This window comes from Atractosteus spatula, chromosome 2 (genome assembly GCF_055471065.1).
Source record: "Atractosteus spatula isolate fAtrSpa1 chromosome 2, fAtrSpa1.hap1, whole genome shotgun sequence".
Lineage (NCBI taxonomy): Eukaryota > Metazoa > Chordata > Actinopteri > Semionotiformes > Lepisosteidae > Atractosteus > Atractosteus spatula.
Genome location: NC_142707.1, coordinates 4,925,106 through 4,947,896, shown reverse-complemented (window position 1 = coordinate 4,947,896; position 22,791 = coordinate 4,925,106). Strand labels below are relative to the sequence as shown.

At 40.1% G+C, this 22,791-nt stretch overlaps 1 protein-coding gene across 3 annotated transcripts in view; it reads right to left on the bottom strand.

Moving 5' to 3' along the window:
• lzts1 (leucine zipper, putative tumor suppressor 1) overlaps window positions 1–22,791 on the bottom strand; it is a 46,343-nt gene that overhangs the window by 9,228 nt on the left and 14,324 nt on the right. Inside the window, exons 1-2 of one of the 3 annotated variants that reach the window (XM_088927552.1) lie at window positions 7,205–7,303; window positions 3,239–3,591 (exon numbers count right to left, since the gene is read on the bottom strand). In XM_088927552.1, the coding sequence (XP_088783678.1) occupies window positions 3,239–3,451 (213 nt within the window). In that variant the 5' untranslated portion in view covers window positions 3,452–3,591; window positions 7,205–7,303. Of the gene's footprint in view, window positions 1–3,094; window positions 3,592–7,204; window positions 7,304–22,791 lie in introns of those variants that run through there. The other 2 variants (XM_088927533.1, XM_088927542.1) reach the window with 2 other exon arrangements.

Genomic DNA, 22,791 nt, shown 5'->3' with positions numbered 1-22,791 from the left:
AAGCTCAGGTCTGACCTTAATAGAAGTACTGTAGTTCAGGGTAGAGGGAAACAAAAAGAAGTGTGCATTTGAGATTCTTTGTGCCTTTCCAGTGATAGAATATGTAAAAGACTGGATCTGCAATGCTAGCGTCTATGTGAAAAAGGGAAATATAGAACAACATTTCAAAACTGCACACAAAACGTATGATATGGACTTTCCCGCTAAAAGTGAGTTACGGAAAAGAAAAGTGGAAAAATTAAAATCTCAATTAGCAGTAGTCGGTTTTTATGAGGCCTAATACAAGAGGGAAAGCGGCAATCATCACATCATTCCATGTGAGCCACATCCTGGCTCAACACAACAAGTCATTCAGGGATCGAGAAGTCATAAAAAAATGTTTGCTGAGGCTGTTGATTGGCTGTTTGGAGATATCAAGAACAAACATTTTTGGCAAGGTTCAGACAGCTGGTGCCTGAAATCAAAGAGTTTCTCAAGTGGTGAATATGCCCAATTAGAGGATGACCAGTGGCTTCTGGATTTAGCATCAAGCATTTAGACTTGACTGAACTGCTGAATGAGCTGAATGTCGAGCTGCAGGGACAAAATAAAAATTTCATCAACATGACCAGCAGTGTCACCACGTTCAAAACAAATTACAAGTGTTCTCAAGTAAGCTTCTCAGTGCCAATACTCACATTAAGGTGGGATATTCTTTTTTCTAAAATGGGGAACATCACCGGTTCAGTGTAGCATGAGTCACTTGCTTTTATTTGGTGTCATTTTAGGGATGGGTATCATTATTGTACTGATGTGCCCACAGTCTGTTTTTCCTATATCAGAGCTTTAAATTCACAGTGGTAGATCGCGCTGGACTGGCAAATGAAAAAGTAGATCTTACATTAAAAAAGGTTGGGCACCCCTGCTTAAGACCCTATAATCCATGACTGGAATTATCTTGTTTAACAAATTATTTCCATAACTTTTTTCCTCAAGTGTGAGCTTACTGCATAGGAATGTAGCCTCCAGGACTGTACAGTTATACATGCCGTCTTCTGCTACTATCACTGAACTGCAGGTTAAGACCCCTGCTAGCTGCTCCTACTGTACATGATGAGCACTCTGACTTCCACAGCAGTGTAATGAACACAGTGACCATCTTTACTTAAAGAAATAAAAGCTCATGGTACACCTGACTATTTGATCCAGTTCATGCTGCACAGGCAATCCCAAGTAAAAAAAAATGCTCTATCCCCCTGTACACAGGCCTTTCTGTAATGATTTACGGCACCAACATTTCCCATAAAGAACAGAAGCCATTGAAGAGAAGTGAAGAAGGTAAGCTTGTTGAATCAGCATTCCTGCTCACTGACTTCATGCATGAACACTTGGAACCTTTCCACAGTCTCAGGTTCTGGCTCGCTTTGGGTATAAAGAGCTATTGAGAGGAAGGTTTGCTTAAGCATGACCCTGGCAATGGATGAAATCTTTTTCAGAGATCAAGGCATTCTTACCTCATCAGTCTTGAGCCTTAATGAAGTTGACCTGACAACAGAAAGCCTTCAGAGTTTCGGTAAAGGGCTCACGGATTATTTTCAATCTACTGCATTTATCTTGTGTTGGCCTTTGTCAGAGCTTAGCACCAACTGCCTCACAGCTGGGCTTTTTTTCCCAGCCATAGAAGCATTTAATTCTAGTAAGGATGGCAGGATAAAACAGCTGACCCGAAACACCGCTGTACGAAATCACTTGTGTTTTCTGGTTTTTAACAGTTAAATTTGATTCTTTTACATTGCAGCATCATGGACAAAAATAAAAAAGTTCAGAGTTGTAGTTCTAAAAAGCCAATGTTTGTCTGTTGTGCGGAAGCTAGTGTTTCCATGTTTAGAATTACTAACCTAATTAAGAATATTGGTTTGTGGAATTTTGACTATTTTTATTTATCCCACCAACTAAAAGATGCAAAGTACAATTGTAGGAAGGAGACGCATGGCAACAGCCTCACCTCCCAGAGGGCACATCCATACTGATTCCATCCATCCATCCATCTTCTAATCACTTTATCCAGTCGCTGGGGAGCCAGAGCCCATCCCAGCAAGCAATGGGCTGGATACGCCCTGGACAGGACGCCAGACCATCACAGGGCTCACACAGACAAGGACGGCAACACACACATTTACACCAGGGCCAATTTTCCCAGAAACGAATTCACCTACCACTATGTCCATGGGGATAACATACAAGCTCCACGCAGATCACACCCTAGTCTGGAATTGAACCCAGGGCCCCAGCTCCGGGAGGCAGCAATGCTAACCACTGCACCACCATACCACCTCCTTAGTTATTCAAGTATTTCAACGGCACTGACAAAGTCAACCCCATGGACATCTCCAGAATTAACACATAACCACTTTGCGCCAGAAGATGCACACGGAAACTTAGGAGAAGTGCATTTAGAACTGGGAACAGGTGGTGCTTTTTTACAGAAAGGGTTGCAGGAGTCTGAAATAACTGGTGTTTAACTTCATTAGTTTAACTTCCACCCCCCTGCACATAATTGCTCCCCGGCTGCACCAGTGGCTGTAAGTGTGTTTCCCAGCACTCCTCCCTCCACCTCAACACCACCATTGCAGCATTTTCTCCCTGGCTCATCTGGGGAGAAGGGGTGTGACAAGGCCGATCATTTTCTTAGCCAGGAGAGCTGACACCAAAGTCAAGACCATTCCTTTATATTTGTCGGCTGTCATTATCCAAATCGACTGATCTACTGAAACCCAAGAAGCTGGATGGACCAAATGACCTCCTCTGTTTGTTATGTTCGCAGGTGCCACTGTGGCTGGAAGGTTGCCGGTTCAAGGTTGCCTGCGGCTGGCAGGGGAATCCTACTCCGTCGGGCCCCTGAGCAAGGCCCTTCACCCCAACTGCTCTAGGAGTGCTGTATAAGTGGCTGACTCTAAGCTCTTACTTCAAGCTTCTCTCCCCCTGTCTGTGTGGCTGTGTGTCTCATGGAGAACAAGCTGGGGTATGCAAAAAGAAATTCCTAATGCAAGAAATTGTATATGGCCAATATAGTGATCTTTTCTTATAAACAAAAGATGAACTCCCCCTTACTTACCTTCTCGAGCTTCCCAGAAAATGGCACCAGTCTGGGGGGCGTGATGTTGCCAGGCTCCGTGCCCGCCGGTCCCTTTGGGTCTTCCGCCGCTATAGTGGGCCTCGTACCCTGGCATTTGGGGGCGGCTCTGGGCTTGTGGCTCACCTTGATATAGAAGAAGTCCTCGCTCCTGCCCGCTTGGGAGACCGCTTTGGTATTGTTGTTGGCCGAGTCCTGAGCAAATCCGTAGCGCAGCAATCCGTCGGCGTCCCGGCGCGTCTTCTTCGCCTGGGGGGTCTTCCTCAGCTTGTACTCCGTAGCCCGGCAGTGCTTACTGTGGAGGCTGTGACCCGAGATCAAGCTGCTCACGCTGCCCATGGTTCTGCTGGCTTCAGCAATGGCAAGGCGGAAGGGGAAGCACGTTTGGCCTTAACGCGTGCTGTCGAGATCTGAGTGGTAATGGTACGTAGCCCGTTCATAGCCCCAGAAAGAAACCTGTATGGCTCCCATTGGTGAACCTGCATAGAGAAAGAAAGTTGTTAGGCATCGATCACCTCTCCATTGACAGAAACTAATTTACACCAAAAGAGGTTGAGATGTCCTTTGCGCTGCCATCGATCGTCTTTCATATTTAAAGCACTGGAAATCAATTGTTTTTGTGATTACAGATGGTCTAGGGATTCACATGAGTCTTTACACCTCTTAATAATTGACCTTGAGTGTGTTAAATAGTTCTAAAATGTGCCGTTTCCTATGGCAAGAAACAAAAAAAGAATAGGACCTGAAGCTGTTAGACAAATCACAGCTGGAGCAGAAAAGCAACAAAAGCAGAACAGGAAGCTATTGAACACTGACTTTGACAATCTGGGCAGGTCTTTTACATAATGCCCAGTCTTTTGTAGTGAACATGTACTACAGATCTAATTCTAGATGTGCAAAACAAAAAGGCATACATTAATATTTCAGGAATACCGCACTAAATTAAAAATGTTAAGTAACTTTATGAGGCTGCAAATAGAATAAAATCCTATACTTGTGCTTCATTCATCCATTAATGGTGATAAGTCTCAGGGTAGAGATGGCAGGCAGTTAAGGTTTTATTATTGAGATTCCACTGACTACTATGAATGAAATAGACCCGTTGAGAGAAGAGCAGAGAGCCTTAAGGAGGTCATCTGTAATAGTGCATGCTCTCTCTAACCTAGCCAGTAAATGATATTGACAGCTGAAGTACAGGGCAAGCACTCTGGCCAAGAATGAATCTGTCTATGTCAGACAAAACGGGAGGTGGCAGCAATATGGAAAATATTAAAAATGTATGCCAGTTCCAGTAATGTTTAGGGAGTAAGAACCCTTGCAGTCTTGAGCAAGTTACTTAACAGAGATCACACCAGTTAAAGGTCCTGTTGTATAAATGGGTCTCCAGCTCCCCAATGTAGATTAGACTTTGTTCCTAATTGACTTACCTGGCAAAATTAAGGAAAGAAAAAATGTCAATTTTTGCAGATCCAACTCCTGTACAGTCAGATTAAAAGTCTTAGGATAGTTAAACGTGTAGAAATGTAATCAAGGGCTCGTAGGTTAACATTTTACAATACACTAGCAAGACCTCATATAGAATACTGTATGCAATTTCGTTACCATGGCGAAAAACCCAAATTGTTGCTCTGCAAATGGTCAACAAAACTACAACCCTGGGCACAAAGCAATGGCCGAATAGTAGAACTGAACACTTCTAGACTTTAACAGAGAAGACTATGAGGGGACCTGATTCTAGCACCGAGAGTCCTTAAGGGTGGAATTCTTCAGAATGCACAGTGAAATGCTAAACTGAGGACACAAGTTGAAACTACATGGAATTTAACAATTGTGGCACAGCTTAACACAAAAAGGATGGGGATCTGGAACAGTCAGCTAGTTGGTCAAACTGATAGTCTAGCTTCTATGAAGAAACCTCTGAATCAGATAACCCAAACATTTAGCTACAAGTAATCAACTGGGCTAGAAAGGCAAAATAGAATCCTCTCGTTGGTAACCATTCTTTTGTTCTTAATTGATAAAGGAGTTTGTTCAGAGCACTGGTTGAATTGTGATCCCCTGTTATTCAGAGAAAGAGCCTTGGTCATGTCACTGGGATACCTCAAGCAGTGCAATCTGTGCTGCCAGGAATAGGTTTGAGATTAGACAGCGACCCCAGCAGGCTCAGGTGGGACGCCAAAGCTGACGTCAGCAAGAGACGCTCTTCTGCTCCAATTCGTGCCGCACCACCTGTGCACTGCTGCACACCTTGAACAACCTGATGGACAGGTGGGTCAGAGGAGTCTGTCTGAACTTCCTTTTCCTCTGTGTGTGTGTACAGGGGTCAGAGCCATGTGCTGAGATGTCAAAACACTGGCGATTCCACATGGAGAAGATATCAAACGAAAAAACAAAAACTGTGCCCGTCACTTGGCCACAAAAGTTTTGCAGAGTCCACAAACATGGACTGTAGGGCTGTAGGGCTCAACACTAAATGGACACAACTTCCTGTAAGAACACATCACTGATTATAAACAGGGCAAATTAACGTCAAATATAGGTGACCTGTCTTGAGTTTAAATTTCAGTTTAGAACTAAGCAGTACAAAGAACTAAGCAGTAAGTACAAAATTTTAAATGTGCTCACTTAGTCCTATCTCATATTAGTGAAAACTGAAAGCACAGTGAGATTAAGCCTGAATCTGACATAAAACCTGAGTTTTCTAAAACATTATTATTGTAATCCAGTGAGTGAACATGGAAAAGTATTATTTTTCCCTGCCTTTATTAATGTATGATTTTGGGTTGCTGCTGTCGGTACAGTACAGAACAGATGAGGTTGAACACATTTCATCAGTACAATCTGTTTAAATTTACAGCTTGTAGATTCTATTAGCAAAGATCCAGGTGGCTTTCCTACTTTGTTTCCCTCTATAAGCACTTAATTTCATTGGGCTGTGAGCCATGCTCATTTGGCACAGTGAACTGTACTATAATTAAAAACCTCAGATTTATTTTTTGGGGGGAATTGCTTCCAACATCCCCAGCAACGATCACCAAGCCACAGTTCACTAAGTATAGGCTGCACCACCTTTGGTGTAAATGGGACCCAACCCTTCTTTATGGTCTTCCATCCAAAAACTGCTTATGGGCCCAGGTGTTGCCAAAGGGACATTACAGCTCACCAGGGACTAAGCTGGAGCTGTTTTAAGTCATCATGCTGGTAACAAAGGCTAGGGAGGGGGCTTCAAAAGTTGATAAATGGGGCTTTAGGCATCTAAGCCACCTGATCCCTGCTTCAGACAACCATTTACTGAATTAACAGGGAGATTTAACTGCTGTGCATTCTCTCTGCTGTAATAAGCAGTGGAATTTCATTTGCCTTTTAGAAGCCAGACAATTTGCAGTTCCTTTAACTACACTGTTTAACGTGCGACATTTACAAAACGTTTCCACCTGCATTTTTATGTGAGGTTAATGCATAACAGAGAGAATGAGACTGTAGAGTGTCAGGTTCCTTTCTTTTTCTACCAGTTTAACAGATTTTACCACGTGAATGTAGGCATGTAACTCTAAAAGCTTATTTGGTATAACAGCAGTCTGCAAAAAGAACTGAGTGAATTCTATTTTTTCTGATTTTGCAACGCGCCATAACTGTACCCCCACAAGCAAGTATTTATTTTTAATTAAACTCCAGGTATCCGCGGTTAAAAAAAACGAAGATATGTGAACACCGCACGTAACGTCCTTCAACAAAAAACACCGACTTCAAAGACGACCTCACAGGCGCATTTCCCACGCTATACAGCTACGCTTGCTCCCCTTTTTTTGTGAGGAAGTCAGGTACTTTAAAAGTACAGACAATGCTGTAAAAAGTCCGTTTTTGCTACAGTTATCTGCACACCACTGCACATATCCTTTGGTTTGATCTTAATGGGTCTTGTCAAGAATGCATTTATATTTCAGTGCAATTGCGCACATGGCGCGCTTGGGGTAACGTTATACGCTTTTATTTTGTCTAAGTCTCTCCACTAAATCCACAAATCCCCAAAAAGACGAGACAAGACTGAGAAAAAGCCAACGAGCGTTGAATGTAGGAAGAGATACGACTTACTGGCAGCGCAAAACATCCCCTTGAAGTGACAAGTAGACCTGTCCTCTTCCTCGGCGCACGGAAGACATGCGTTCCCCTGTATGAACCAGTCAGTGAATATATCAAGCCAACAGCCAGCCAGCAACCATGCAGAGGGGCGGGTTTCTTTCATTCAACAACCACATTTTTGCATAACTGACATGTAAATACTGCCTTGGAATGGGGAGGGGGGAACCTTTGCCCCCCGGGGGGTAGAGTGTACAATGGCTGCTTCTTAACGCAAACGTGTGCCGCTAAAGTGATTAACTCCCATTCCTCACAATGGCTTCTTCACGCTGACTTTTTCTTCGTTCAGCCGGCACACTTTCTAATAGCCCCCACAGATTTCCTTTGCCTCCTCCACGCGTCGTTCTGTGCCAATAATGAAAACGCCGAGATTAAAAGAAAAACCAGTTCTCTTTGTTAGCTTACGTGTGCCACCTCTCTGTTTAACGCTGCTTTCCCCCCCGAATGTTTGCTGAGGAAAGCAAGATACTGCTGCCGACGACGTATTCTTGAATGGATTCTGAAATACTCCTTATTGTTGAAACGCAGGATTTAACAAAAGGATGGCGTTTTTAACAGAGGGAGCTACTGTATCAAAGTTTTCCATTTTCTATTCAACATGAACGGCGCGATACGTCTGGGGAGTTTTTTCAAAGCAAGAGTAACAATATCTTTAACGTTGGTGGATATAGTGACATATATTGATACACGAGTCTTTTATAAGTTCGTTTTTATATATTTAGCTGAAATCCAGCTCTAGTTTCCAGTATTACAGCACGTGTTTAAAAAAAACCCATCGAACCAACAGCTCCACTTTCCAGTTCACAATGGTTTTGTTTTGTTGTCGAATCGTCTTGCTGATAACTGAAGTTTTATCCAGGACAAGCGCCTTTTATTTTTTTCTCGTTGCGCAGGACAACATATTTCTACCGAATCTGTTAACACATCCAAGCAAATCATTTTCCTATCCGCATCTAAGAGTTTTCAGCAGTAAGCCATCGAATTCTCAAACGGGTTGAACAGGTGCAAATTAATAAAAATCACAAAGCAATGAAATAACTTGTGGTTTTTCTGGGTGGTAAAGCTAGGGTGCTCATTTAAAGATTCAGAGTGAGTAAGAATTTTTTAGTTGATGTCCCAAACTGTAAAAAAGCGGATTTATTTTAGCTTGCCAAACTGATTGTCAAAGAAGGAGTACAGTATACTGAGAAAGCCACTAAACACATAATAAATTCTATTGGTTCCAATACTAATGCACTGCATCTTAATGCCATTCCCTGTATTTTAATAATCTGTATTTCTTTGCTGCAGCATGGATACCTCTATCACAGAATAGCAATGAGCTGTGTGTTGACACTGGGATAGTTTCTGGTCCTCTATGAAGGTTTGCATTATGGTCTTGGCCACAGGCCCCTGCAGGCTGCCCCTAGGCTGAGCATTATTCTGAGAATGAAATGGCTGAATTCATGCCAGTGGGCAGGACAGGCACCAGACACACTGCAAGGGGTGAGGTGAGGAGGGGGGAGGCAGACAAAGTAACAACAAGGAGTTGTTGGAATAAGAGCTGCTAGCTCTTCAGGAGGGAGACATGATGGCGCAGTGGTTAACATTGCTGACTCGGGCCCTGGGTTCTCTTCCGGACCGAGGGTGCTATCTGTGTGGAGTTTGTATGTTCTCCCCGTGTTTGGGTGAGTTTCCCCCCACAGTCCAAAAACATACTGTACTGGTAGATTAACTGGCTACTGGGAAAATGGACTGTGGCGTGAGTGTGTGTGCCTGTGTTTGTGTCTGCTCTGTGATAGACTGGCATCCTGTCCAGGATATACCTGGTCTTGCACCCATTGCTTGCCGGGTAAGGCTCCAGCTAACTCGCAACCCTGGAATTAGAAGACATGGAAGAGTACCTATGGGGTTGACACACTGGTGTATGAGAAATAATCTTCCCTTCAGAGATACAACAGTTTTTCAAAAGAAGTACTCCAACCTACTGGGTTAGCTCAGTAGCCTAATAATTTCAGTAAACAAAAAATGAATTAATTAAACAGCCTTTCTTGCAACAGGGGCAACAAAATGAGTACTAAGTGAAAGAGACTAATGGGACTTATATGGTGAATGGTATTGTCTGTACGTCCCACACAGTGCATAATAACCATGAAGAAAATTAACTCCTCCATGTCGAATTTTAGCTGTGTGTTGCTGAAACTATTACAGCCGTATACAGTGGATGATATTCCCTGGATTATTTTCTGTTATATGAATTCATTGTGTTGCAGTCTGGGGCTGTACATTTTAGAACTTGTTTTCGAGGACATTGATTCATTTTCTTTGCTCGTTTTCCCCTCAGCCTCTAAGCAAGCCAGCTTACTTTTAACTGGAGGCTTCCCAGAGCAAAAAAAGGAAGAAAGCAACTAATTAATTTGCTTCTCAGTTGGGAATCCTAAGGCACACAATGCTGTGCTGGCTAAGGCAGAAAATTATGCTGCCTAGTACACGGCAGATGACTGCAACTGTGCCTTATTATTGCCCCCCCCCACTGCACCTTGAAAAATCATTTAATCCTTGGACCAAAAATGAGAAGGCATAAAATGCAGTTTCTGCATTGAATGTCCTCAGTAGAAACTCTGGAATAAAACAGGAGTGTTTGTTCTAAAACATTCTCCTCCAGGTCACAGTCAATGACTCACAAAGCTTAGGCTGCTTACTGGTCAACAGTTCATCCACTTTGTGTGGAATTGTCTTCAATTTGCCTTCCAGGGACGGAGGAGGACAATCAAAATTCTGCATTTCTACAGCAGACGACGTTATAGCAGAATAAATCTGATTGTAGAGCAGGCAAAGGTGCAGTGATGTCTTTTGTGAAATTTTTAGTCCTGTAAAATTAGGAGGCGGCTTTCTGTGTCTGTCTCCTGCTGATTGTCCCAGTAGTACTATAACTGGAAAAGCTTAGGAAATACAAGCTTGTTTTGCAACTCTGATGAATCTCCTTTCGTTTTTTTAATTCATAGATTTTATAAGGTTGTGGACTGTTACTAGTATTCACTGGTGCTGTATGCGGTTTTGTGAACTTCAAAATTGTCTTCTAGCATTTCTCAGAATTTCTTAAGCACAAATAACCAAACCTAGACAGATTTTACCCCTCTCAGCTCTTTTGGATTTCTGTAGCTGGTCTTGTATGCTAAAACGAAGCTGTTTTCAGCTCTATTATATAATGACCTATATCAGTGAGAATAACAAAAGACTGGAAGCTCTTTTTCCAATTGCATCTCAAAAAGGAACAAAAATTGGATGTAAGGGGAAGCTTACACAATGAAGAAGAGATGTATGTTGCTAAAGAGAGACTTTTAAAGACCAAAAGATGAGTGACAGATACCAAAAATGAAGAAGTTACGACAATGTCGCAGTTCAAAAGGAATGCTGAAAAATGTCATGACGTTTTGTATTGTGTTTCATTGCTATTGATCTCATTTTGGGGTCAGCAGGGCTCCTGCTCCTGCTTCACAGCTTTTGCATTCTGGCTTAGATTCTGGACCTGGGTGCCTTCCATGTGGAGTTTGCATGTTGTTTCTTTGTCCTCTAGCATTTTCTTCAGATGATCTGTTTTCCTCCCATCATGTGAAGACATTGACTAGGTTAACCAGTGTCTCTGCATTGTCCCTGAAAGTTTGTTCTGTGTTCTGCAATGGACTGGTGTCTCAAATCCGAGGAGTAGTCCTGCCTTGTAGCTTAGGCAATCATGCTTGAAATTAGCAGTTCTATGATAATTTGATAGATGACCTCTTCTGGAGAAGTGGGATCTACAGACTCAAAAATTAGTTTAGTTATATGACCAGTTTAACAATTTTCCATTGAATTTGATGTAACTAATGCAAGACGATCATATTAAAAAATAAAATTAAGAAGTCAGCATAATGGACTCAAAGATGCCTGCTGTGAGTGTTCAGTGATGCAGTCCATGTGTAAACTGTCTTTGTTCTTCTGACTATGTTTTGTTCTTGACAGCTTTTATTGCCTTAACAGAGTAATAAGGTACTATTAAAAACAGCGGCTGGTGTTGTGCATTCACTGCCTCGAACAATAGCAATTACTCCACGATTGACAAGTGTGTTGAAAGCTCCTTCATGGATGACGCAAATTGTGCAGTTGGTAATCAGGATTTGCACTGAGGTGTGGTTATTTTTTTCTATGGTTGACTGGCTTTTGTGTGCTCGAGTCTGGACAGCCTAGCAGTCAGAGCTATTCTCTTAAACAGGGTCCAGCACTACAGGAACATCTGTTCAAGTGTTAAAAATCCACAGACCAGCTAGCACCTCCGGCTCTTGTCCAGATTGTGTGCAAAATATAGAAACAGTGGAGCGCAACACCTGTTTTGAATAAAGAGAAAATGGTGATAAATGATGATGAGAAAAAATAGAAGGACTTGACTGACATGCTTGACAGTAACACAGGATAAAAATAAATGGATAAAAATTGATGTAGCTGTTTAGGGTTCCTGGCAGCAATTGTTATAGTTTTTATTTTGAGGAAACACTTGAGAACTTCTGCATCTATTCAAATGTTTGTTTCCCTGTGTGTGGTAGCGCTAGGAATTTATTTAAATTCCCACTGTTCACCTGCACATTCATTAATACAAGCTGTAGTCAGAGTGATGTTAAATCTATTTCGAAGTAGTTTTAACGTTCAGAACGTCAGTCGTAAAATGATGAGAACTGTGCCTCCTTGCCAGCTGTTCCATCCCAACAGTTAATGCATTGGTCACATCATCAGTTTTGGGATCAGATTCTGGAGAAGCTGCTTGGTCTGATCGCATCAGTGAAGACTGTAACAAGTGAAATTTGTAGGACAATTGCCAATTAGACTTCAAGGGAAGTATGCACTGTTTGACAGAAATAAGTGCTTTCAGCAAAAGGCATTCATATTTTGTACTGTTCTTGAAAAGCTGCCAATGTGCTATGACAGGGAGAATCTAATCAGGTTCACACACAAAACATGTTTCACCTAAAATTTTGGCTTGAAAATGGAAAAGCTTTTTAAAAAGCCTTTATGTTAATGTCAAGTTCTGCATTTATTACGTCAAGCTTTTGTATTAATGTACAAGCCCTACCTGTAAAGCTCAACACCACGTACTGTATGCTGAGTCACATACTGTATCACCTTGGCTTAGAAGACATAGGGTACTGAAAACCTGTACTGATGATGACGCTCTGCCAGGCTATTTTTTTGACAAATAAAGCTGCCTTTCAGATCTCATCTGGTTAAATACAATTACTAGGTTGAAGAAGCACTGTAAGCACACTATAGTATTTTTCTTCCTTCTTGCATTCCTTCAACTTCAAGCACTCAGTCCATTAAACTCCCAGGAAAGACAACTTCACATTGCGTCTCGCCATAGAAGTCTGCTTTTACTTACAGCTTGCACATTCAGGGCCTGCTGTTATTCTCCATCTCCCCTGCAAACATTCATTAGCTCAGCGGCAGCTCTTTCTGCTATAATGGAGTTTTCTTTCATGCTCTCTGTACCTGCAAGAACACCACTGCTGTACAAGGGGAATGCTCTTAAGCTGCTTAATAGGTTTAAAGTGCAAAATGGAGAGAGAGAGGCCCAAGCACAGAATAATCAAAGCAGTTACTTATAATGCTGAGTTACAAAAGGTGCTTTTTAAATTGAGACTTTCTTTCAGTTTCAATGTTACAGATGATATTTGTATGTTTTAGTAAAACCTTTCAACCTCATGCTGCTTAATATCTGGTGAGTTTTGGCTACTTTTGAATTAGTTGAATTAAGGGCAATAATTACACGTGGTTTCTGCCTTATTCCGAAGTGCCATGTCATTTGTTTGGTTTCGTTCATAAATCAGTGTCAAGTCATTTTGTTACTTCTACATATGCAAAGGTATAGATGGGGTGACAGGGGGAGGGGCATGTGAGAGAGATACTGCATGCAAAGAGAACATCTGGGTGCAAAATGGATATAGGCAGGCAAGCGAAAGTGTGCGAGATTAGGATCTAACCTTCCTCCCGAACCATCACTGATGTCGTCTCTTCTTGAATGACAGAACAGTGTCTGAGATTCTCTTTTCTCACATTTTTAATTGTGAGGCGTAAAAAGTACACTATCCCCATTTTGTACTGGATTATACCGAAACCAGATGGTAGAACCCTTAAATACTGTACATACTACAGTATATCACATTACGTGCACCAGTGAGGATTTTAACAAACAGATGCTGGGACAAATGCACATTTCCAAGTGACATGAATCAGCCTTGGAAAAAGCCAGTTTTTAGGTTAGTAAGTACTGAAACTGTGGAAGATGTTTTATCTGTTTAATAGGCTTTTTAGACTTTGAGAGTAAGTGACTTTTCCACTCCTTTAGCGCCTAAGACATTGACCAGTATAGAAAGATTTTACACATAAGGGTGTGAGAAAGAATCATTGACGTGTGAAGAGCAAGAATGTGTGGGAGTTATGTACACTGAGTCTGCACCATTCCAAGTGCTACATGACAAGCCTGCCAGAACTTGGCTGTCTAAGTGGATTAGCAGTGGAATGTGAAGATTTCCACCTGTATCTGTAGCTGTCTTGTACAAATGGGTCCTGGAATAATTTCTGTCCATACACGTTGCTCACCTATTTTTTAAAGACTTGCAACAAATAAGGACTGAAAACTTTTTCATGATCAGCATATCTCCTTTAATGTATTTATTTCCACTGTTGCTGCTTTTAGCATCTGTTTTATAGGAGAGTCATTGAAACTTCATTGAAATCCTACTGCTGTTGCCAAAGAATCATGTTTGTAACTCTAAATGACCTTGCATGCAAATGTACAGTAATACATTTGAACTGTCTAATGTGAGATGTTTTGGACTTTGTTTACCAAATATTCAGGTACTTAGCAATTGAAAAAGCTATTTGTGAAAATCCCACTTAATCTGCTCATTGATTTTTAGGGGCAGTGTCATGGCCTGAGAACCCTTAATTGTCAAATATTGCACACACTTCTACAAGGGCCAATTTTTCTAGAAGCCAATTAACCTACCAGCATCTCCTAAGACTGTAGGAAGAAACCAGAGTACCTGGAGGAAACCCACACAAACACAAGGAGAGCATACAAACTCCACACAGATAGCACCCCAGGTCTGGAATTGAACCCAAGGCTCCAGCAATGGAAGGCAGTAATGCTAATCACTGTGCCACCACACTGCCCTTAAATCAGTTCTGTTTAACAGAGTACCAGGACAAGGCCATTTGGACTGAACACTTCATAGTACTAAGTGTGGAAATCAAGTCAAATTGTGCACAGTTGCTGAGCCATGATATCGAGAAGCCACATGCTAGTGCTGAATACTTATTTCGCTTTGTTATGCCCTCTGGGAAAAGACTGTGGAGGATTACCCAGGCTAGGAAATACATTTAGCCAGTTACAGGCAAACAAAATCAATGAGGGTGGCTGTGTGTCGTCCATTGTCATTGGGAATTACCATTACGACAACAAGAGTTTTTGGTTCCTCTCATTAAATTAAGCAACAAATGTGGTAGAAAAATAGAGTTGTGGTGAGGTATAAAAGATAAGATTTATCTTGTAATTTATTGCACTAGGGAGTATTGTGACTAGTACAGTGATTGTGATTGTTTTGGTCTAGAGCAAAATGTACTCCAGGTATTCTAAAGGGATGTTATTTTTTTAATTTTAAATGACTAGAAATCAAACAAATTGGAAACATGAGACTTCATCTAAACCGTGTACATCTAGCAAGAGTGTCAAAAAAGGTAAATAAAATGAACAGACATCTTATGCAATATGCTGCTGCTGCTGTGAAATTCATTACTACAGTACTATGAAACTTCGGTTTTGCTTCATAAAAAAATAATGTAGTAGTTACGGCTGTAAAACGTTGCACTCAGCCTGAAAAACATTCGCTCATTCCTTTTAGGTCAGGAGCAAAATATGGAAATCTAATCTCAAATGTTAATTCAAGATTTAACTCTCCATAACACCAATATCATTTTACTTACTGAAATGCTATTCTCTTTTTAAATTCAGATTTTGAGGTTGTATTGATGTATATCACAGAAAAGTATGATGATATTGTTTTTTAGAGCTTTAAGAACGTTAGTTTGTAAAACAGATTCCTGACCTTACCTATTCTGCCTTATTAGACAGACACGCATATGTCACAGTGTGTGCTTTTTATTAGGCCCATCTGTTCTTATACAGGCTTATTAACGTGTCCATGGGGTGTGTTCAGTAAGCAGGGCACTATGTAATGTTCTGTTTAATGCCCTGTTATCTGAGAACACTACGAAATGCTCTCTAAGAGTATAACGAAGCTGTTCTGCTGGGCGTATCTGTGAGAGTAGAGTGATGATCAGCCTGCTACATTGTACAAAATCTAAACAATGTGCTTGACCCTTAAACTATCCCATATTCTTGTTTTAATCTATTCTTGGTCTATGTAAATATTTCCAATCATGGGTTTCGTATCTTCAGTCCTGAACTGCCACATTCCTGACCTACTTAATTATGTCTGGAAGTACACATGCATGTATGTGCACAAAACGTTTTTCACTGAGGTTTTTATAGCTCCATTTAAATTTGAAGCAACTTGGATAATCACTGGAATTATTGATAAGTTCAATATTAGATCATTGAAGGTTTGCTACTGTAAGCATCTGCAGCACTGTTGCCTGCTGGGAGTACTGGGTTTCTAAACCGCATTTTTTCAATTTCACGTTTTCAACTGCTTGTCTTGTATTCAGATCTGTAACTTTCAGGGAAATAATCTTGTCCTTTTCTCATCATCATTCCCCCAAAACACTCAGCACTAATGTTATTCACCCGCAAAATCACCTCTTTTGTGGTTTGTATCAGCTCAGCTTGTGCTAAGCAACAACAGAAAGCGTAGGGGTCCATTCTTTTAAAAAGTTTTTTTTAAATTAAGCAGAGCTGATACAATAGCAAAGTGTAAAAAGACCAAGAAATGACTAGTTGGTTGTCAAGGCAAGATTTAGTCTTTTTCACAAAGTGGCTGTTGCAGTTTTCTGTGGCAATGCTGAAGCAATATACTGTAGTTGTCCAACCCTGGTCTTGGAAGGTACGTCTGTCTCTGGTTTTTCTTTCCTGCTCAACTCTTTATGAGCTAAACCAGCTGGTTACTGACTTAACTGGACCAGTTTTAGCAGCTTCTCCCAGCTCATCAGGTGCTCCTGCTTTAAAGAGACCTTAATGCCTGCAGACACTCTGGCCCAGGACCAGAACTGGATACCCTTGGTCAAGGAGAACAGCTCTGCTAGGAATGTCAGCGAGTGGAAGGAGAGGAAGGTGAAGGCTGTGCAAATGATAAGAGACACACAGCTGTGAAATGTAAGCAAGGAACCAAATAATTTTAACCCTTTAGGTTAAGGGTTTTCAACCGCACTTTAGCTCCCTGAAATGGCTCATTCACATTTCAGGGGGTGCAACAGATGGAGAGCTTGAAGTAAAATTCATAAAGGATTCACCCTGATTAAAACAAAAAAAGCAAACAGTTCCCAGAGGTATTTCTATTTGGGGTGAGGGGAAGCTCTTGATTGGAAAAACAAAAAAACACTAAAACATATGTTTTGTGGTAGTAAGTTCTTAATTAATACAGCCAAAAGCACTGTAATTCCAAGTGTCTCTCTTCAAGAAACTCCCCAGTATGCCACTGTGACACGTTTGCATGCAGACTGTCTTATCTAACCTAATTATTCTGTAAGCCAGTTTCCCAGAATATGCTGGGCCATCTGCCCAGCTGCTTACTGATGAATGGGTTGGGGACTGGAGTGGGCCTCCCCTCACTTTCTCTTTGTTCAGGTGACCACAGTCCTGTAAATGAACAGACTTGACCGCTGACCTCTCGTGTGATGAGGTCCCGAATGTGTTTCCTGGCACTCGGTGAGGATTTGAAACCTAATTACTTATAGATCAATATAAAAGAAAAAAAATAGATGGATGAGGACTTTTGAAAAGCTATATCTTATAAAATGAGTTATTAATAATGAATTGCTGCCACCTAACTGTGCCCTATTGTACTCTGTCTAAGACTACTACTTAGTCAATTTATATCACTAACAATGGCTGGCTTTTACTTTTACTATATTACCAATAACTCAGACATAAGGTTGAGCATCCAGGTACCTGAAAGAAGGTTTTAAGTGCAATGATGTTTTTAATTGACGTATTTTGCAAAGAAAGAGTTAGGTCATTTATGGAGCTCCCATTTATTCTAAGAAGTGCTAGTGAATAAGATCATTTAAGATGTAGGGAGTTGATAATTACTGTATATCTGCAAGTGCATATGCATGTACTGTATGTAGAAAGACTTTTTCAGTAAGGGGACAATTGTAATTTCTGTTTGGATGTCTTTGAGCATGGCCTTTCTTGCTGTGTTTTAAATGAATGCATTGGAAGGCATTAATAAAAAGAAGTACCTCACACTTGTGTGCACTTAATAAACACCACTATTTGTTTTTAATATGCAATTGAAATGTAATATCCTTTTTCCCCCTGAAACGTGCCTTCAGTTAATTGGATCCGAGAAGCGTATCTATGTGGAAACAACCCTGATCCTATTTCAGCACTACAACTAAAACGAATTTCATGCACCTTGTATTTCCTCACTCACTCGAAATTTAGATAGACATTTATTATGGTGTTTTAGTCTTCAAAAAAACTTAAGTATAATTTCATGTCTCGCTCTTCACTGTGCTGATGTTTATGATCAGTCACAGCTTTTAGAATTACTACTGCAATCATACTCATTGTCAGAATCGTCTCAGAACAAAAGAAACATCACCACTGTTTTCCTGTCTCATGTGCATTGAGCAGATTTCTCTCACATGTATGACATTTTTTTGTGATTTATTTTTCTTTCTTTTGAGTAAGTGTAAATGTCGGGGGAACTTGAATAACATAGTAAATTAGGAATAACAATGCTGAAAGTTGTTTTTTTGTAACATAAAATTAACAAATAACACTGCCTTTGCAAAGGCATTTGGGCCATTTAAGGAAAGATAAAGCAAAAACACAATGTTGCTCGAGATTATTCTACTACAAAGCACCAGTGCTTATACAGTGCCTGTCAATACATCTAATCTGGATCAAACTGTGAAGCAACGGACATTCAGTTTGTGCCCTGGATATGGTGGCCAGAATTCAGTTTTCACATCTAAGCTCCAAAAGAGTCTTGCGTCTTTCCAATTTAAATGTAATACTGTTCAGAGAAATTGTCTCAGTGTGTGTTACCCTTTGTATCCCCAAGTATCCCCAAATTCTTCATGTGTAAGAAGGAACCCACTTGATCCTCTATTGAAGTGCAGCTCCCTCCTGGGTGACACACCACAGTCATCTGCAACAGCAGCCACACTACCATCGGGTCAGGTGGAGACATGAGAAATGGATTCACCATTTGAATTAAGAGTGGAATTGAAAGAACGTGCATGCTCAAGCCCAAAGTGCAACAGTGCCATGAACATTTTTAATGACCAAGTAGTCAGGATCTCAATTTACATACAGGACCACCATTGGACATACAGTATTTTATATCAGACATGACTACCCTTGGTTCTGTGGACACATTGAACTTGTTATTTGACTAGTCCAGATCTGCTTGATCTTTAGTCACTCGAGGATGATATTTGTAATTCCTTAATGATTGGGGCTTTTCTGAGACCAGGGTCCAAGTTCTAAATAAATAGTTGTAAAGGTGATCATATAAAGAGTTAAAGCTCCCTAATTTGTTTTATCTTCTTTATTTCTTGTGTGTTTTTCTGCATTTATAGAGTACAGCATGTTAATGTACAGTATACAGTACATTACAGACTTCAGAATAGACACACTGCCGTTCTGAATCTCTTAGTTGCAGACAGATTAAAGCAAATGTGGAGTCACAATGGTAGAGAGGAATGTAGTGCAGAAGTTAAAAACATTATGTGTCAATAAACCTTTGAAAAAGACTTAAAATTAAAATGCCCAGTAATAGGTGTGTCAATAAACCTTTGAAAAAGATTTAAAATTAAAATGCCTTGGAATAGATGTACATACTGTAATTAGTAAATGTCCAGAAAAGTAGTACATTACTGTTATAATTCCACAAAAAAGATGTTTCTCAAGATCAGCTTGGGATACAGTCATGAAGCCCCACATGTATCCTTGGGATTAGACAAAGGAAAGAGTAGGAAAGAAATTTCCTTTTCATTTAGACATGGAAGACCTGAGACGCAAGACTTCATTGTTTCTCAAGTGCTTTATGATCTAACCAATGCAACCAGTACTGTCCTGGTGGGAAACCTACAGACAATTCCATTGTGATTCTGATCTATCAGGTCCTGCAACAAAGAGCAATGATGCTTTGGCCAGCTGCCACTCTGCCTTACATATAAAATGCATTTTCACAGACCAGTGAGGTACAGGGAGTAAAGATTTAAACTGGAATAATTGTCAAATATTGTCAAATATTTTGTTGCTGTACTTCTTGCAGGGCATCCACATGCTCTGCAAGAGCTAGCTAGATAATTTAAAAGTGCAGATTTCCAGCACTCTACTCTACTCTACTGGTATATAACTCTGCTTTTTTCTTTGCTGAATGACAGATTTTTTACAGCAATTCTTGTAAAATACGTATTTTATTTTCTAAAAGACATTATACTTTTTTCACACTTTTATGAAAATATATTGTGCTCAATAGATGCCTTCTATACATGTGATCTACTAGAGTAAAGATTAAAGAGCAGTGACTAAATGTGTAAACACATGCTCTTACAAAAATTGCCTGAAGCTTTCTATATATAGATGTCTCAATGTGTCTTTAGAAATTTACAGTGGTTAGGAGTGGTTTGGTTGTCGTAATTCTGCAAGCAAGGATGATATTGTTGCAAAGTGTTTTTTAGAGCACATTTCTAAATAAAGAATCTCAACAAGAGTATTATATCCAGTTTGCATTCATAAACAGTTAAAAAACTTGTTACATTTTCAGTCCTCTGTTTCTGAGAAGGGTTACAGTTTGTTATCTGTTATCTGTATTCAAAGATGTTAATCCCTTCCACTCTTATTTGGAAGTTTAAGCCTTTTGAATCCCACTTCAAAATTTGTTTCTGAGTTCTTAATCTCCTAAACAGAGGTAATATTTCTACTTGTTAATAAGAAATTCAAAGTACAGAATTCATCCTTATTGACTTTGATTTTACTTTGCATTTGAAAAACTCTTTTTCTGATTCAGGTAAACCACAGGACACTCACTGAGGGTTATTCAAAACCATTTACATATATTTTGCCTGTAGAAAACAATTACTCCTCTGACTGTATTGGTATAATCTAGGACAAGCTGAAAGACTCAGGTGTTAACATTGTATGGAAATTGCCATGGTCTCCTTATTTGCTTATGCTGGTGAAAACCTTGTAACCAATTTTTCTTCTTTTCCCTTGTTTCCACATAAAATATTTTCATTATACTTAATGTGAACCTTACAATATGTTTTGTGTTCAGTCCATGTAAGTAAGCCCCCAGTATTATTTCTCAGTCAAAAGAAAAGTAAAAATTATTCCTAAAATAGGAATATTTTCAAATGTTCTGAATCTGAATATGAATCTGGCTATCCTACAGCACGAAGGTCTGTATTTTTAGTGGGGATTTACTTTCTCTGAAACCCTTGTGGTTGAGATTGACTCACAAATCCCAGCTTTCAACTGTGTGTTTTCATTGTTTTGCTTGTTTTAAAACTTACGTACATTCATACCCTCCGAGAGTCCTTTAATTATCCATTAAATAATGGGCTGTTAGATTTTAGCATTTATGTTTAGTTTTCTTTAAACTGCCAACATAGCTCAACAGTGAGTGGTTAAATTCAGTAAAACCTGTGATCACCGAAAAATCATATTAATGTGCTAATAAGGTCAGATTTGTTCTCACATTATCTCATATTAAGACTGCAAGAAGGCTTAATGATTTAGAACAGATCATACCTATCTGTCTCTCCACATGTCTCATTTAAGAACTTAGCTGAATAATAACAAAATAGTAAAACAAGACTCCTTCATAATATAGGGGTGGGGTGGTGGTGGTGGGTAACAGCAATAGGAGAGGACACCTTGTTAGTAATGCTGAAGACAATTAGTAATTAGGGCCATTTGCCCATACAGCTCAGGCTTCCACTCATTGAAGATCACTGTAATTTTTTGCTTGGTAGCTTGTTTATATTTATATTATTTATTGCATTTATATCCTTTTAATTAAGAAAAGTTGACAAAATGGGATTCTCACCAGAATTTTTGTTGCTAAAACATAATCTTGTGTTAGTAAAACATGACATTAGCCAAAAAAAAAAGCATTTAAATGTCCTTTTAGATGGAAACAAATAAAACATGCATTAAAGCCTCCAGGTGACCACTGGAAAACCAGGTAGCAAAAATACTTTTCCCCAAAAAACTGATTTTTATAATTAGGGCTTTGTTTAGAATATAATAGGTAATGGAATAATGAGTTTGGCCCTGAATGAAAATTCAGTCTTACGATAAGACATCTTTTAAGCATCTAAGCCATACTGCCCAAACAAGCATCAAACCCTCTGTTATACTTGCCTTCACTGGAGCACTGAGGATTAGTCTAGCTACTGCAGGAGCTGGCTACACCTCTACTCATCTGTCAGTCAGGGCCGGTTGTCATGGATACACAATCAGACAGGAATCCTGTTTCACCTGTGGGCAATTATGACCTCCCCTGTCTCAGGTGAAGCAGTGCTGCATATTGGTGGTGGAGGCGTGGAGTCCCCATTACCTGTAAACATTTTGTGTCCAGTGTCCAGCATTTCTGGACACTTTGAGTGGAGTGTCCAGAAAGGCACTATGTAAGTAAGTGTAAGCTATTATTATTATTATTGACATTACTTTTTGTGATAGCACAAGGAGTGTCTATGCTCACACAGATATTCTGACAAGACAGAGCTCTGCTTGCTTTTCCCAGCCCTGCTCCCAGATTGCCTGAGCCCAAGAGCAGATTTCTTAGGGTAAACTGTGGATGAATTCTGCCAGGATGCTTCCTCTTGTTCTTTCAAATGTTGGAATCATTTTCTGTGAGCAGCAGGCGCGAACAAAAATGCTGAGAATGTATTCTGGTACAATAGGAGACAATTGCCGGTGGGCATTGCGCAGGGGCCTGCTGCATTATCAGACTACTGCACTACGGTTATTTTTTTATAAATATTTTGTATTATATTGAAAGCTTCCTGCACAGTGCTAGTGATACTTGGTAGGTGTGACCAGTGCCTATATAGAGTCAGCATGTCTTTAGACTGTAAAGTACTATACAAGTAGGTATTCTCAGGGCAACCCTCCACCCTGTTCTCCTGTAGCAGAATGAACCAGAAACACATGGTAATGATTCTAGAAAGCACCTCATTACATGTGATGAAACATTGCAGTACTTTGCAAACCAAGACATGCAAAATATATCAAATTTTGAAACAAAAAATGTATCAATCCAGTTGAGACAAGATCAATAATACTTCTTATGACTTATTCTTTGTCTTTTCTTTTAGCCATTTTCTGGTTA